The sequence below is a fragment of the Terrapene carolina genome, unplaced genomic scaffold, assembly GCF_002925995.2.
Source record: "Terrapene carolina triunguis isolate 2854851 unplaced genomic scaffold, T_m_triunguis-2.0 Scaffold130, whole genome shotgun sequence".
Lineage (NCBI taxonomy): Eukaryota > Metazoa > Chordata > Testudines > Emydidae > Terrapene > Terrapene triunguis.
Window position 1 is genome coordinate 2,431,594 of NW_020664481.1, and position 12,178 is coordinate 2,443,771.

Below are 12,178 nucleotides of genomic sequence, written 5' to 3' on the forward strand. Positions count from 1 at the left end.
CAGGGGGCTCTGAAGAGGTGTCCTGTGAAGCGCTAAGTGAATGAACTGCACTTGCGGAGATTCACCTGGAGCGGCCTGAGCCCGACGCCACTGCGCAGGCTGGGTGGATGGAGAAGGAATGGAGCTGCCTGCGCTCCCAGAACTCCATTAAAATGCTCCCATGAGCACACTAGCCCCCTGGGTTCCTACAGTGCCCATGGCTGGGGTCCCACCCGGCCTGGCTCCTCTCCATAGACGAACACAGGCTTAGATCTCTGCCTCCCAGCAGGTAAGAACTGGAGATCAGGGAAGGGAGAAGAACCGAGTAACTCGAGAGGACCGTGGGCCAGGTGGTGCTGTAAGGAACTGCGCGAGGGTGAACGGTTCCTTGCTGTACCCTGGGGGCCAGGAATGGATTGCGCAAGGGGAGGTTCTGAGGGGGAAGTTACCAGGAACCCAGGGACTGAGAACAGTGGGTCTCTCCTCCCCTCCCCTTTGTCAGGTACAAGACAAGCTGCACACCGCGGATTTACTGTAGTGTTTTATTCCATGTGAGCAGGGACTGGACAGTGCCAAATGCTCATTCACCAGAGACAGGCCGGGCCATGGGACGGATCCCCCAGTGGGGCAGGGCGGAGACTGGAGCAGCTCGCTGCCCAGGACCAGGCCCCAGAGCAGGAGGAGGAGAGCTGCGGACAAGGCACGAGGGGTCAGGTGGTGGGGCTGGCAGCCCAGCGAAGGATGGGGGTAGGGGAGCCAGGCAAGAGTGGCTTTGCTCCAGCTGCTCTCCCCCAGAGCGCTGGCCCCTTGCTTCTCGGGAATGGCAGTGTGCAGGCACTGCCCACTGCAGCCGGGGCTGGGGCGGGGCGGGGCGGAGGGCGTCCCCTCTACTTCTTCCACTCGTTCTTGTCGTAATCCCACTTGGCGGAGAAGCCCTGAATGGGGTTCATGCGCATGTCCAGCATCCTCTTGACCTGCTGAGCCTTCCACTCGTCCGTCAGGGTGCGTGGCTTCGGGGGGAACACTGGGGACACGGCGAGGGGAGAGCTCAGAGCACCCGTTTGCTCAGGACCAGCCTGCCGGTTCTCCACCCGACGTGCCGTGCCCGTGGCCACGTTATTCCCCATCTCCCCTCCCGCCGGGGCGTGGGGATCAGCCTGGCCGAAGGCCTAGGTCAGCCTTGGACGCCAGCGGCTCCCATCGATTTCACGGGCGGCTTTGTGCTCCCCCCCACCCCCCTTCTCCTCCCAATTCACGGCCAGGCTGGGCCGGGGACCGTGGCTGGCTCAATGGCATTACGTGGGCACCAGCACCCAGCCCCTGCCCGGCCCCTCAGCAAGCAGCACAAGCCAGCCTGGCCAAAGGCAGGGGGTGGCCAGAGGCCTGTCCTAGGAGGTGCTGGCTCAAGCGCCCTCTGCTGGCTGAAGGGTGGCTTACACTGAAGGCTGCTTCCCCAGGGAGAATATTTGGGGCTGTTTATTTGTTTTAAAGAAGGGGCTTAGAAAACCTTGGGGCTCTTGCAGCCTGTGTGCACCGGGGGTGAGGCCAACAGGGGCCAGAGCGGGTTTTCAGGGGATCTGAGGACCAATGCCCCAGCTGGATCGAGGTGTTGGCTCTTTCGAGGGGCTGGGCTGGGCAGGGTTACGAGCAGACCCGCTCGAGGGCATGCCCAGATGGATAGAAGTCTCCTACAGCCGTGCTCCGAGCTCTGCTTCGCCAGCTCCTCTATGCCCAATGCCAGAAGCCAGGGCCTCGGTCCCCAGCCAGTTCCATGCCCTGCTAGTTCTTGCCCCATCCCAGGCCTGAGCACGTGGCCAGTGCAGGTCCAGGCCTGGTTGGCAGCAGAGCCAGGGTTCGAACGACGTGTCTCTCAAATCCCAGCTCAAGCTGGGGCAGGAAGTTCTGGGCAGCGGAACATAGACACCCCTAGAACAGAATGATTGGGGGTGGGGATTTGAAGGGGGAGCCTCAACAGAGGCAGTAGATTGTCACTACAGCCTCCCAGCCATGTCCCGTTTGCCTTCCCACGTGTTGTCCTACAAGCATACGGTCCATCCCCCCTTACCATAGACTCGCTGCCACCACACGATTAATCCAGTGATGCCAAAGAATACGAAGATGCCTCCTAGCACTGTCTTCCATTCGTTGGATGGCCTGTTCATCTCCGCGAAGGTCTGGTTGAACTTCAGGTGATAGACTAGAGAGACAGGCGCAAGGCTAAGGCGGCACAGAGAACCCCAGCCCACTCTGACAGCCGGTCCGCTCCCCCACCCCGGGGGCTGCTTGAGAGACCGTGTTAGCACAGAGATTGCAGCCTAGGGGGTGCCTCCAGATCCCGTCTGTAAAGGGAGCTACAGACAGTTCTGGCAAAGGCTTTGTGCTGGCCGCTAACCTCAGAGCCCCCTCCGGCCCCCTCATCCCATCTGCTGCTCCCACAGGCTATTCCTTGCACGGCCCATCCCGCCTTTCCTCCTGTCAGCTGTCTCTGGAGTGTCAGGCCTGCTCTGGCAGAACTTGGACAGCAGTTAACAGGCAGGTTAGAGACATGGTCCAAGCTTTTAGACCATGAATCCAGATGGGAAGAGCACTGAAATTGCAGGGAGTGGGATACTGTCCCAGGATAACGGCTCCTGTTGCTTGGCAAATGCAGAGATGTCTGCTTTCCAAGTCCATCCGCCGGGTTGGTCCAACAATGGGGCAGCACCAGCTTCCAACAGGGTAAGCATGAAGCCCCATGCCCAGCAGCCTGTTTTGGGGAGCTCTCCTGTCAGCATGGTGCAGCTCCAACGGTGGAGCCAGGGCTCGGGGTCTCCTCTCTCGCACTGTTCTGAGCAGAGCTAAGCACCATGGTGGTGAGGCCAGCAGGGCCCATCTACACTAGTGCTACTGCTGAGGGCAGCAAAGGTGAAACTGGCCCAGTGCTGAAAACGGGACTCGTTTTTCTACTGGAGACGCACCCGGGAGAGTCTATATGATGGTGTTCGAGAGAGACAAACCCGTCTGCACCCGGACCGGGGAAACGGTGGTAGAACCGGGCTGGCAAGAGGGAGCTGGAGTGGTTGGGTCATGGTCTGGGAGCAGAAGATCTGGGTTCTGCCACCTATGGGCTATTGGACATCAGGGAAGTCATTTCACCCTCACTGCGGCTGCTTTGCAGTGGTGATGATGCTTCCCAGGGCTCATTCATTAGCATTTCTAAGGCACTGATACGCTTGAGAGCACCAAGGCCAGGGTTAAGTTCTCCATGGTGTAGGGCAATGGCCTAGGGGAGGGAAGACCCTGGAAGTTGCTTTGCTCAGCTGTAACCAGGACAAGGACAGAGTCCAGTTCGTGGTTACCCAGCCGACGTATCAGCCCTTTGTGGCTCCGTGCATTGATCGATGTGGTGATTCTCGTCCCCCACTTGCAGCCCTTCAGCCACGTGTGCTGGTTCCTGTCTAGCCGAGGATTCAGGGGCAGCCGGTGTATTTCATGCAGTTTTGGGTGGGGCTGGGCTTCAATGTTTCCATGCTCTTGATTGTAAGTTTTGTCCCGGCGTAAAAGGCCAGTTTACTAGTTGTTGCCAGCAGGTTGTCATGTGCACAGAGCTTCCTTGGGCTAGCTCAGACGCAGACTGGTGCAATATTTGCTCACTCCCCAGTGACTAGATGCATTGACCTGGAACAGATGTAACTGTTCGGCTGCTGCCTGCTCAGGACAAAGCGCTATCGATAAATTGCCGGCTGGCTGTGGCTGGCTCCTCTTGTGATCGAGACTTCTGGGGTGACACAGCACCCTCCCTGGCGGACACTCCAGCTGGGGGAGCAGCGTATTTAAGGCATTACACCAGTTACAAGGGGGCTGGCAGCAGAAGGGGAGGGAGCTGCTCCCTGGCGCTGACTTTTCAGAGGCTTTTGGGCCTCAGCAACTTAAACACCTGGGCTAAAATTTCCACGGGCACTGGGTTTGATCACCGACTGGAGGCCTGACTTGAGCCTGACCCTGCCAGATGCTGGGCACCCTCTGCTCCAGCTGAAGCCAGCAAGGTTGGGGAGGCTGCAGCTTGCAGGATGGGGCCCCGAGCGAGGGATATCTGGGGGGAATCCAACTCGGCATGTGCCAGTGGTGATCTCAGCCAACGCCGGAAGCCCAGGGCTCCAGGTACGGACCACGAGGGAGCCCAGGGGTGTTTCTCAGCAATCACACGTTCAAAGACAACAGAGGCTTGGGTGCCAGGTTTGTATAATTTTTGGTGCTGCCCAAACTGGGTCTAAGCAGAGCCGTCCCGTCCATAGGATGGACCGGGGCAACTGCTCCAGTCCCTGCACTTTGGGGGGACATGGGGTCCAGGGCAGCCTGGTGGGTTAGCGGGGGGCCTAGCGATGGCAGCAGCGAGCGACCTGGCCCCAGCCTGCCCCGCCCCACCGGCTCCCAGCATTGCTTGGGGGAGGGGGCGGAACCCGGAAAGAGGCGGGGCAGGGGTGGGGGCTGGGGGAAGGGGTGAAATGGGGAGGGCAGAGCAGAGGTGGGAAGAGGTGGAGTGGGGGTGGGAAGAGGCAGAGAGGAGCATGCTGGGGCTGGGTCTCAGGCCCCCCGCTAACCTCCCAGGCCACTCTGGACCCCGTGTCCCCTTGAAGCACGGAGCCCCCCAAAGCGCGGGGCCCGTGCCGGTTGCCCTGATCCATCCTCTGGACAAGATGGCTCTGAAAATATAACATTGGTGGAGCACGGGCATTACAGGCCCATATAACTCGCTGCCTATGGATGGAGGGTGCTGAGTTCCCTTCCTTTAAATGAAGCAGACCTACAGTAATGCTGGGCTGGGGAGATCTCTAATACCATGGCCAGGAGCGGTGTGGTTATGGTTTCTCTGTGTGGTTTAGCTGGTTGGAACATCTCTGAATAGCCCAGCACCTCCGTCCCTCAGCCAGAATGGGGCATGGGGCGTTCACCCTGCACCTATACTGTAGGCAGCCCCCCAAGCCCCATTCACAAAGCCCCTCAGCCAGGCTAGGGCCTGCAGGACTAGACCAGGCTCTCTCGCCCCTCACCGGCTCCCGAGGCCCTGGCCCGCCCGGTTCCCTGGGTCCAGCAGCACGGCCCGTCCCTCCACCCGCTGTGTCCCAGCCACAACCTGCTCGGTCGCCAGGCAGCCCCCAGCCCACAAGCAGGAGCTGGACGCTGCGCAGAGAGGATGGGGGGGAGGTAACTGACCAGACCCCCCCCTCTGGTACCATGACCTCCCCCCTCGCCTGTTCCCACCCCAGCAACGGGGCTTCCGCCCCCTCCTGCTTACGGGCCACTTTCTCCTCGTTGCTCAGCTGCTTCCATGAGCCCTTCTCCTTCTCCTTCAGGGCCTTCTGCTCCGCGCCCAGCTCCTTGTGGTACGGGACGTCGGGGAGCGGGGAGTTGCGCTTGTCGTAGTAGTGGGGCACCGACATGTCCTCTTGAGTCGCCACTAGAGAGCGAGATGGCAGAGACCGGCCTCAGCAAAGCCCCAGCACATCCCTACCGCTGCCCCAGTGCCCTGCGCCAGCTCCCCCATCCCTCAGGGCCGGAGGAAGCCCGGCCAGCCGGGAGCGTGCATCTGTACAGGGTCTGCACGGTGTCACCTCAGCCCCGGCCCAGGGCGGTACGGGGACCCTGACAAGTCTTATTCCCGTGCTCCAGCTGAGCAAGGTGCACACAGCAACTAGTTAACAGGGGCAGGACCTAAGGGGTTAACAGGGTACAACAAGCAGCACTTTGTGGGAAACGGGCACTGGTGCCATCTTGTGGATAAACTGGGAACAGCGCTTTAAAGCTGCTGCAGGTGACCAGCAAGGGACTGAGAATTGGGCTTGCGGCTAATTTCCACTTGTTATAGACTCATAGACTCATAGACTTAAAGGTCAGAAGGGACCATTATGGTCATCTAGTCTGACCTCCCGCATGATGCAGGCCACAAAAGCTGACCCACCCACTTTCCCTTAACTCAGCTGTTGAAGTCTCCAGATCGTGATTTAAAGACTTCAAGTCGCTGAGAATCCTCCAGCTTGGGACCCCTGCCCTATGCTGCGGAGGAAGGCGAAAAACCTCCAGGGCCTCTGCCAATCTACCCTGGAGGAAAATTCCTTCCCGACCCCAAATATGGCGATCAGTAGAACCCCGAGCATACAGGCAAGACTCTCTAGCCAGACCCACATTTTACCAGCGATGGCACTTTATTTCCTAATTGACTAAAATCACGTTATCTCATTAAACCATTCCCTCCATAAACTTATCTAGCCTAATCTTGTTGATGGAGAGAGAGCAGGTGAGGGGGCGGCTACAAGGAGTTTAACATTGTTTGTCTCTTTTTTTTACCCTGGTGATTTCAGGAGTACCCAAGGAGGGGGGGGGGAAGACAATAACAAAACGAAGCAATGGCCCAAGTATTAAATGTCTTTTTTGTTTGTTTTCACCATACAAGTTAGCAGCGATCGGACAACTAACCTAGCGAAAGAACATCAGGGTAAGTGGGGTGGGATCTGAAGCTAAAATACAAAAAGAACAAGGTAAGAATGACTTAGACAAGTTAGATGTCTTCAAGTCAGCAGGACCTGAGGAAATGCATCCTAGAATACTCAAGGAATTGGCTGAAGAGATCTCTGAGCCATTAGCAGTTATCGCTGAGAACTTGTGGGGGATAGGAGAGAGCCCAGAGGACTGGAAAAGGGCGTAAAAAGAGGAACAAGGACAACCCAGGGAATTATAGACCAGTCAGTTTAAGATAATGGAGCAAGCAATCACTTTGTAAGCACCCAGAAGAAAATAAGGTGACAGTCAATATGTTTTTGTCACGAACAAATCATGTCACATCAACCTAATAGCCTTCTTTGACAGGTAACAGTCCTTGTGAATAGGAGGCAAGCAGCAGATGTGATATAGTTTGACTTTAGTAAGGCTTTTGATACTGTCTCACATGACTGTCTCATAAACAAACTAGAGAAATACAGCCCAGATGAACCTGCTGTAAGGTGGGTGCAAAACTGGTTGGAAAATCGTTCGTGGAGAATAGTTATCAGTGGAAGGGCCTATCGAGTGGGGTCCCACAGGGATCTGTCCTGGGTCTGGTTCTATTCAATATCTTCATAAATGATTTGGATAATGGCATAGAGAGTACACTTATAAAGTTTGTGGACGATACCAAGCTGGGAGGGGTTGCAAGCGATTTGTCGAACAGGATTAGAATTCAAAATGATCTGGACAAACTGGAGAAATGGTCTGAAATAAATAGGATGAAATTCAATAAGGATAAATACAAAGTACTATGCTTGAGGAATAAGCAATTGCACAAACACAAAATGGGCAATGACGGCCTAGGAAGGAGTACTGCGGAAAGGAATCTGGGGGCATAGTGGATCACAAGCTACATATGAGTTACCAATGTGATACTGTTGCAAAACCCATTCTGGGATGTGTTAGCACATGTGTTATAAGCAAGACACAAGAAGTCATTCTTCCACTCTACTCAGCACTGATAAGGCCTCAACTGGAGTATGGTGTCCAGTTCTGGGCACCGCACTTCGGGAAAGATGTGGACAAATTGGAGGAAGAGCAACAAAAACAATTAAAGGAAAACATGGCAGAAGAAGGAAGATTGAAAAAATTGGGTTTGCTTAGTCCAGAGAGCGAAGACCGAAGGAACAATAACAGCAAGTTTCAAGTACATAAAAGGTTGTTACAAGGAGGAGGGAGATAAATTGTTCTCCTTAACCACTGAGGACAGGACAAGAAGCAATGGGCTTGAATTGCAGCAAGAGAGATCTAGGTTAGACATCATGAAAAACTTCCTAACTGTCAGGGTGGTTAAGCACTGGCACAAATTACCCCCGGTGGTTGTGGAATCTCCGTCATGGGAGGTTTTTAAGAGCAGGTTGGACAAACACCTGTCAGGGATGGTCTAGCTAATATTAGTCCTGCCTCAGTGCAGGGGCCTGGAGTAGATGACCTCTGATTTTCCCTGAGTTTGCGGCTAGTGTTAAAGGATGTGGCGGGCGAGTGCTCATACCTTAATTGAATCTTTAACAAAGACTTCCTTTCTCCCAAATGTGAGTTACTCACTGAAGTTAATTGTGTGCTTATTGTTTACTGCAGTCTGACTAAAAATCCCAATCCTGCAGAGTTGCTCAACTTTCATGCTTGGGGTGGCCTCATTTCTCCACATAGGACCCTAATTTCTAATGTAAAAAGGTGCAGAGAGAAGAAGAGGAGTAAAGCCCACTGCCTTCTCAGGCCCACTTTATACATCACAAAGAAGGGCCTAGGCCCAGCTTTCCCCAGTCTCTGCCGGTTACCAGTCGGGGCCTTCCCCAGCACTCCCCACCCAAGTCTGTTCTATTCGCTAGGGCCCACAGGGGCTAAACGGAACCAGGACGCTGTGAGAGCCAGGAAGTTAGCGAATAGCCCCATCCCTACGGGAGAAAGAATCACAAGTAGCTGCAATATGAGCACTTTGGAGCAAGCAAATATCTGCCGTAGGAGAATTCATCGAAGCCCTCCAGCCACTGGGCTGAAATTCTGGCCCCGTTGACGTCAGTGGCAAAACCCCCATTGACTTCAATGGGGCCAGGAGTTCATCCAGGTCTGGTGGGCTGAGCCCTGGGGGAGATCAGCCTCAGACCGGAGCAGGACTGGAGAGAGAATTGCGTCATTTTATGAGCAAAATGTTCAGTGATTCAGGCTACAATTCCCCCACGTAGTGCTTGCGCGGTGCTCTGAGGCCTAGCGAAAACAATGCTGGGTAAGTGCGAGGTTAGAGGCACCGAGTCCCATGCTGCAGGGCGGAAGCAGTTTGCATGCAGGGGTCAGGAAGGAATGCACTCCCTGTTCTCCAGAGTGGAGGGTTGGCCACTCAGGGTATTATTGGGAATAACTGGGTCTGCACTGAACAACACACCTGCGGTGGCCTGGGTCAGCTGACAGGTTGGCGGGGCTCGGGCTGCAGGGCCGTACAATGGCAGCGTAGATGTTCGGGCGCCGGCCGCACGGGCACCGTTGGGTCTGAGAGCCCGCTCCGGCCTGAGCTCTGCCATGTCTCAGTCCTGCAGGCCGAGCCCTGCCAGCTCGAGTCGGCTGACCTGAGCCAGTCGCGGGGGTTTAGCGGCAGGGTAGGCCTGAGGCCAGGCACTTGTGCCCCTGACGTGCCAGCAGCCCCGGCTGGAGGCAGGGTGCAGAGCGGGGTGGCCTGTGGCGTGGAGTTCCGCTGTTCCCCAGGCACATGCAATGCTGCTTACGCGGCCCTCTGGAGCCGCAGCTCCAGTACCAGTCTCCCTCCTCTGCCTGAGGTGGAAACCAGAGCCAGTGGGGGCCCAGCCTCCATTGGCTCCCCTGACCCCCCGGGCTGGCTCGCAGGGGCATTCGGCGAGGGGAGGGCTCTTACCATGTCCACTATGGGCATGTGCTGCTCTGATGCTGGCAGCGCCCAGGACTCCTCTCCTGGCCAGGGTGCCCACGCGCAGGGCCGGCAGCGAGAGCATCTGTGGGATCAAAGCATTGGCCCCTCTGTCACGCGGGCGCCTGTGCTGTGCTGTCCAAGGGGGGAGAGCGCCACCCAGCTGCACCCCAAGGACCCGCACCGGCTGCCCCCTCACCCAGGAGCCCCCCCCGCAGTCTTGCTCGAATCCTCGAGCTCCTCACCAAGCCTCCTGCCGGCGCGGCCCTTCGCAGCGAGTGGGTTGTCCCGGGAAGGCCGTTCTTTGCTCCCCGGTGCCGTCTGATTGGCAGCCGGGTGGGAGCCTGGCTGGTCAGCGGCCCCCAGCACCACATCCCCTCCCCAATGGCAGCTTCAGGCTCACGGCGAAAGGCCTTGGGCTGCAGAGCCCAGCTGGCCTCAAATCTCTTGGTGGCAGGGAAGGGCGGGATCGTCCCTGGTGCCGCCCGGCCCTCCCCAGCACACATCGCTCCAGAGCAAACGGGGGGAAGATCCTGTCTCAGGTAACTGCTCTGGAAAGAGGCAGGACTGTATCCCGAACCCGCTTCCAGGGGGCAAGGGCACGAGCAGCAGCCCTGGGAGTTGGCACAGGACTGCGCCAGGGAACCTGGGTTCTGTTTCTGGCTCTGCCACTGACTCCTTGGGTGACATCGGGCTAGGCACGCCCCCTCTCTGTGCCTCAGTTTCCCCAACTGCAAGACCTGAAGGGGGTGTTGGGAGCATTGGCATTTGGGAAGGGCCCGTAGAGGCTTGGATGAAGGCGGCCGGAGCGTCCCTGCTCCTGGTCCCTGCAGTGCCAGCACAGCTTGTCCCAGGCCCAGCCAGCGAGTGCATTTCCAGGCTGGGTGCAAGGGCCGGGTGTGCAGAGCATTCGTTGCCTTCATTGCAAGCCGCTCCAGCCCGGGCCTGACAAGACTCATTCTCCCGTTATTTACCAGGCCTCTCTGCCTCCAGCTTTCTTCCCCGCTAGCGCCAGCCTCTGCTCCGGGTGGGCGGGCAGGAGAGCAGGCTTGCCTGCTGCAGGGTCAGCTGCCATGAGGGGTGCCACCTGGCCAGGTTTTCCCAGGCTCGTCCCTGTGCCAGGCAGTCTGCCAGCTGGCCGGTTGTATGGGCACAGGACAATCCCGGATGTCCTGGGTTTTTTGTACCTCAGAGGTGGCAGCCCTACCTGCCATGGTAGCCCACCCCGCAATGCCAGCCTGGCACGGGCCATGCCCCTCACACTGCAGGACTTGGGCACTGGGGGCTCCGTGCCCAGCCACGGGGAGGGCTCCGTGCCCTTCAGCTCGGGGCGTCGCAGCTGGCTCAGCCTCCACGCTCTAAATAAGGCGACTGGGACTTGGCAGGGCCCCGTCCTGTCTGACCTCTACCAGCAGGACACGGCTAACCCACACGGGCAAGGTACAGGGACGGGACAAAGGCCCCCAGCCCTTGGCCAGCGGCGGAGGCAGTGGGGCCCGGGGCTGCTCCCACCCTGGGGGCCACCCAAGTGCACTAGATGCTGATGTCAGAGCCGAAGGATTCCCGCTCCCCCCGAAATGCCTGAGTGTAGAGGGAGCCTGGGAAGCCCCTTCAGTCCGGTGGAGTTACAGATACTGCCCCTCTCCTGTCTCTCTCCCCCAGAGGGCTCAGACGCGGGGCCGGGGGCCGGCCTGCTCTCCAAAAGTGCAGCTAGAACAGAAGCAGCCACTCAGCGTCCCTGCCCCAAGACCCATCCAGCCCCTCTATTTGCGGCCCAGCCCCGGGACCGAAAGGCGGTGGATCCTGCAGCCCCCGGCCTCACGCGAGAGGGCAGTGCCAGGTCGCTGGGCCTCCGGCTGCCTCGGTCAGCCCCACTGGCCCCCTGGCTCCGGAGCGGGCAGGGCCGTGCGTACTTACTGCAGGACGAGGCAGGGCGGGCTGCAGCCAGCTGGGAAATGGAGGCAACAGGCGTCCCCGAAGTGCAGCTTGTGCTGGGTTCTGGGCACGGGGCCAGCGCACACACGCCGGCCAGGCCAGCAGAGACTCTTATTCTAGAAGAACTCGGCTGCACAGCTGTGGGATTGTGGGAGAACATACCACCCTGCAGGGCCCCCCCACCTCCCGCCAGCGCGCGGCCTCCGAGGGGGCACCCAGAAACCCCGCTGCTCAAGCCCCCAAACTCCCCCTCCCACCCAGAGCCCTCAGGGCCGAGCACTTTAGAGGCAGGACTGCGTGGGCTGGAATGGATCCCTCCAGCCGGCTGGCAGGGGGCCAGTTCCCAGGCAGACGCCCCCCCAGAGCCAGAGGCACTGTAAGAGTCCCTGAGGCAGCCAGGCTCAGGCAGGGGAGGAAGGGGGGCGGGAGACACTGGTCTGCAGCCCGCTGGCTCCTGAGCCTGACGCAGGCAGAGACGGTGCCAGGGCCGTCGCAGGCTGGTGACCTGTGACCCCCTGTGAGGCTTGGGCCCCAGCCCTGAGCACAGCTGCAGGTCCATGCTCCCTTTGGGTTCCCGTCTTCCCACGGCCCTGCCGTCGGCCCAGGGCGCGGGAGAGGGGCCTGGGCCCTGCCTGATGGTGCTGTGCTGTGGGGAGCCGTCCCGCACTCCCTGCTAGCCGTACCCATTGTGCCCTCGACTCCAGGGGATGTGCGGGCCCCCCGGACGGCACGCACCAGAAATCCTGCTGCTGAGATACAGCAGGGGTCCTCGTGTTCCTCACCCACCCCACCCCTGGCTCTAAGCTCCCTTCCCGCGCAGCCCCTGATGGACGGGATGTGCAGTGGGCGGGGCTGGGGAGAAGGGGGGAC

The 12,178-nt window shown here is 58.8% G+C and overlaps 1 protein-coding gene across 1 annotated transcript; it reads right to left on the bottom strand.

Moving 5' to 3' along the window:
• Positions 1–507: 507 nt before the first annotated feature.
• Positions 508–11,465, bottom strand: LOC112107269. Its single transcript, XM_024200905.3, has 5 exons — positions 11,291–11,465; positions 9,362–9,458; positions 5,255–5,416; positions 2,045–2,176; positions 508–1,003 (listed from the first exon to the last, which is right to left on the bottom strand). Exons 2-5 carry the CDS (start codon positions 9,456–9,458, stop codon positions 867–869), a joined length of 528 nt encoding a protein of 175 aa, XP_024056673.2. The 5' UTR covers positions 11,291–11,465; the 3' UTR covers positions 508–866.
• Between the last annotated feature and the right edge of the window lie 713 nt (positions 11,466–12,178).

Excerpts from the sequence above, each read along its gene's own strand:
- LOC112107269 (XM_024200905.3), bottom strand. The coding sequence starts at position 9,458 with ATGCTCTCGCTGCCGGCCCTGCGCGTGGGCACCCTGGCCAGGAGAGGA. Across the intron at positions 5,417-9,361 it reads ACATGCCCATAGTGGACATG|TGGCGACTCAAGAGGACATG; the intron begins GTAAGAGCCCTC and ends CTCGCTCTCTAG. Across the intron at positions 1,004-2,044 it reads GTGGTGGCAGCGAGTCTATG|TGTTCCCCCCGAAGCCACGC; the intron begins GTAAGGGGGGAT and ends CCGTGTCCCCAG.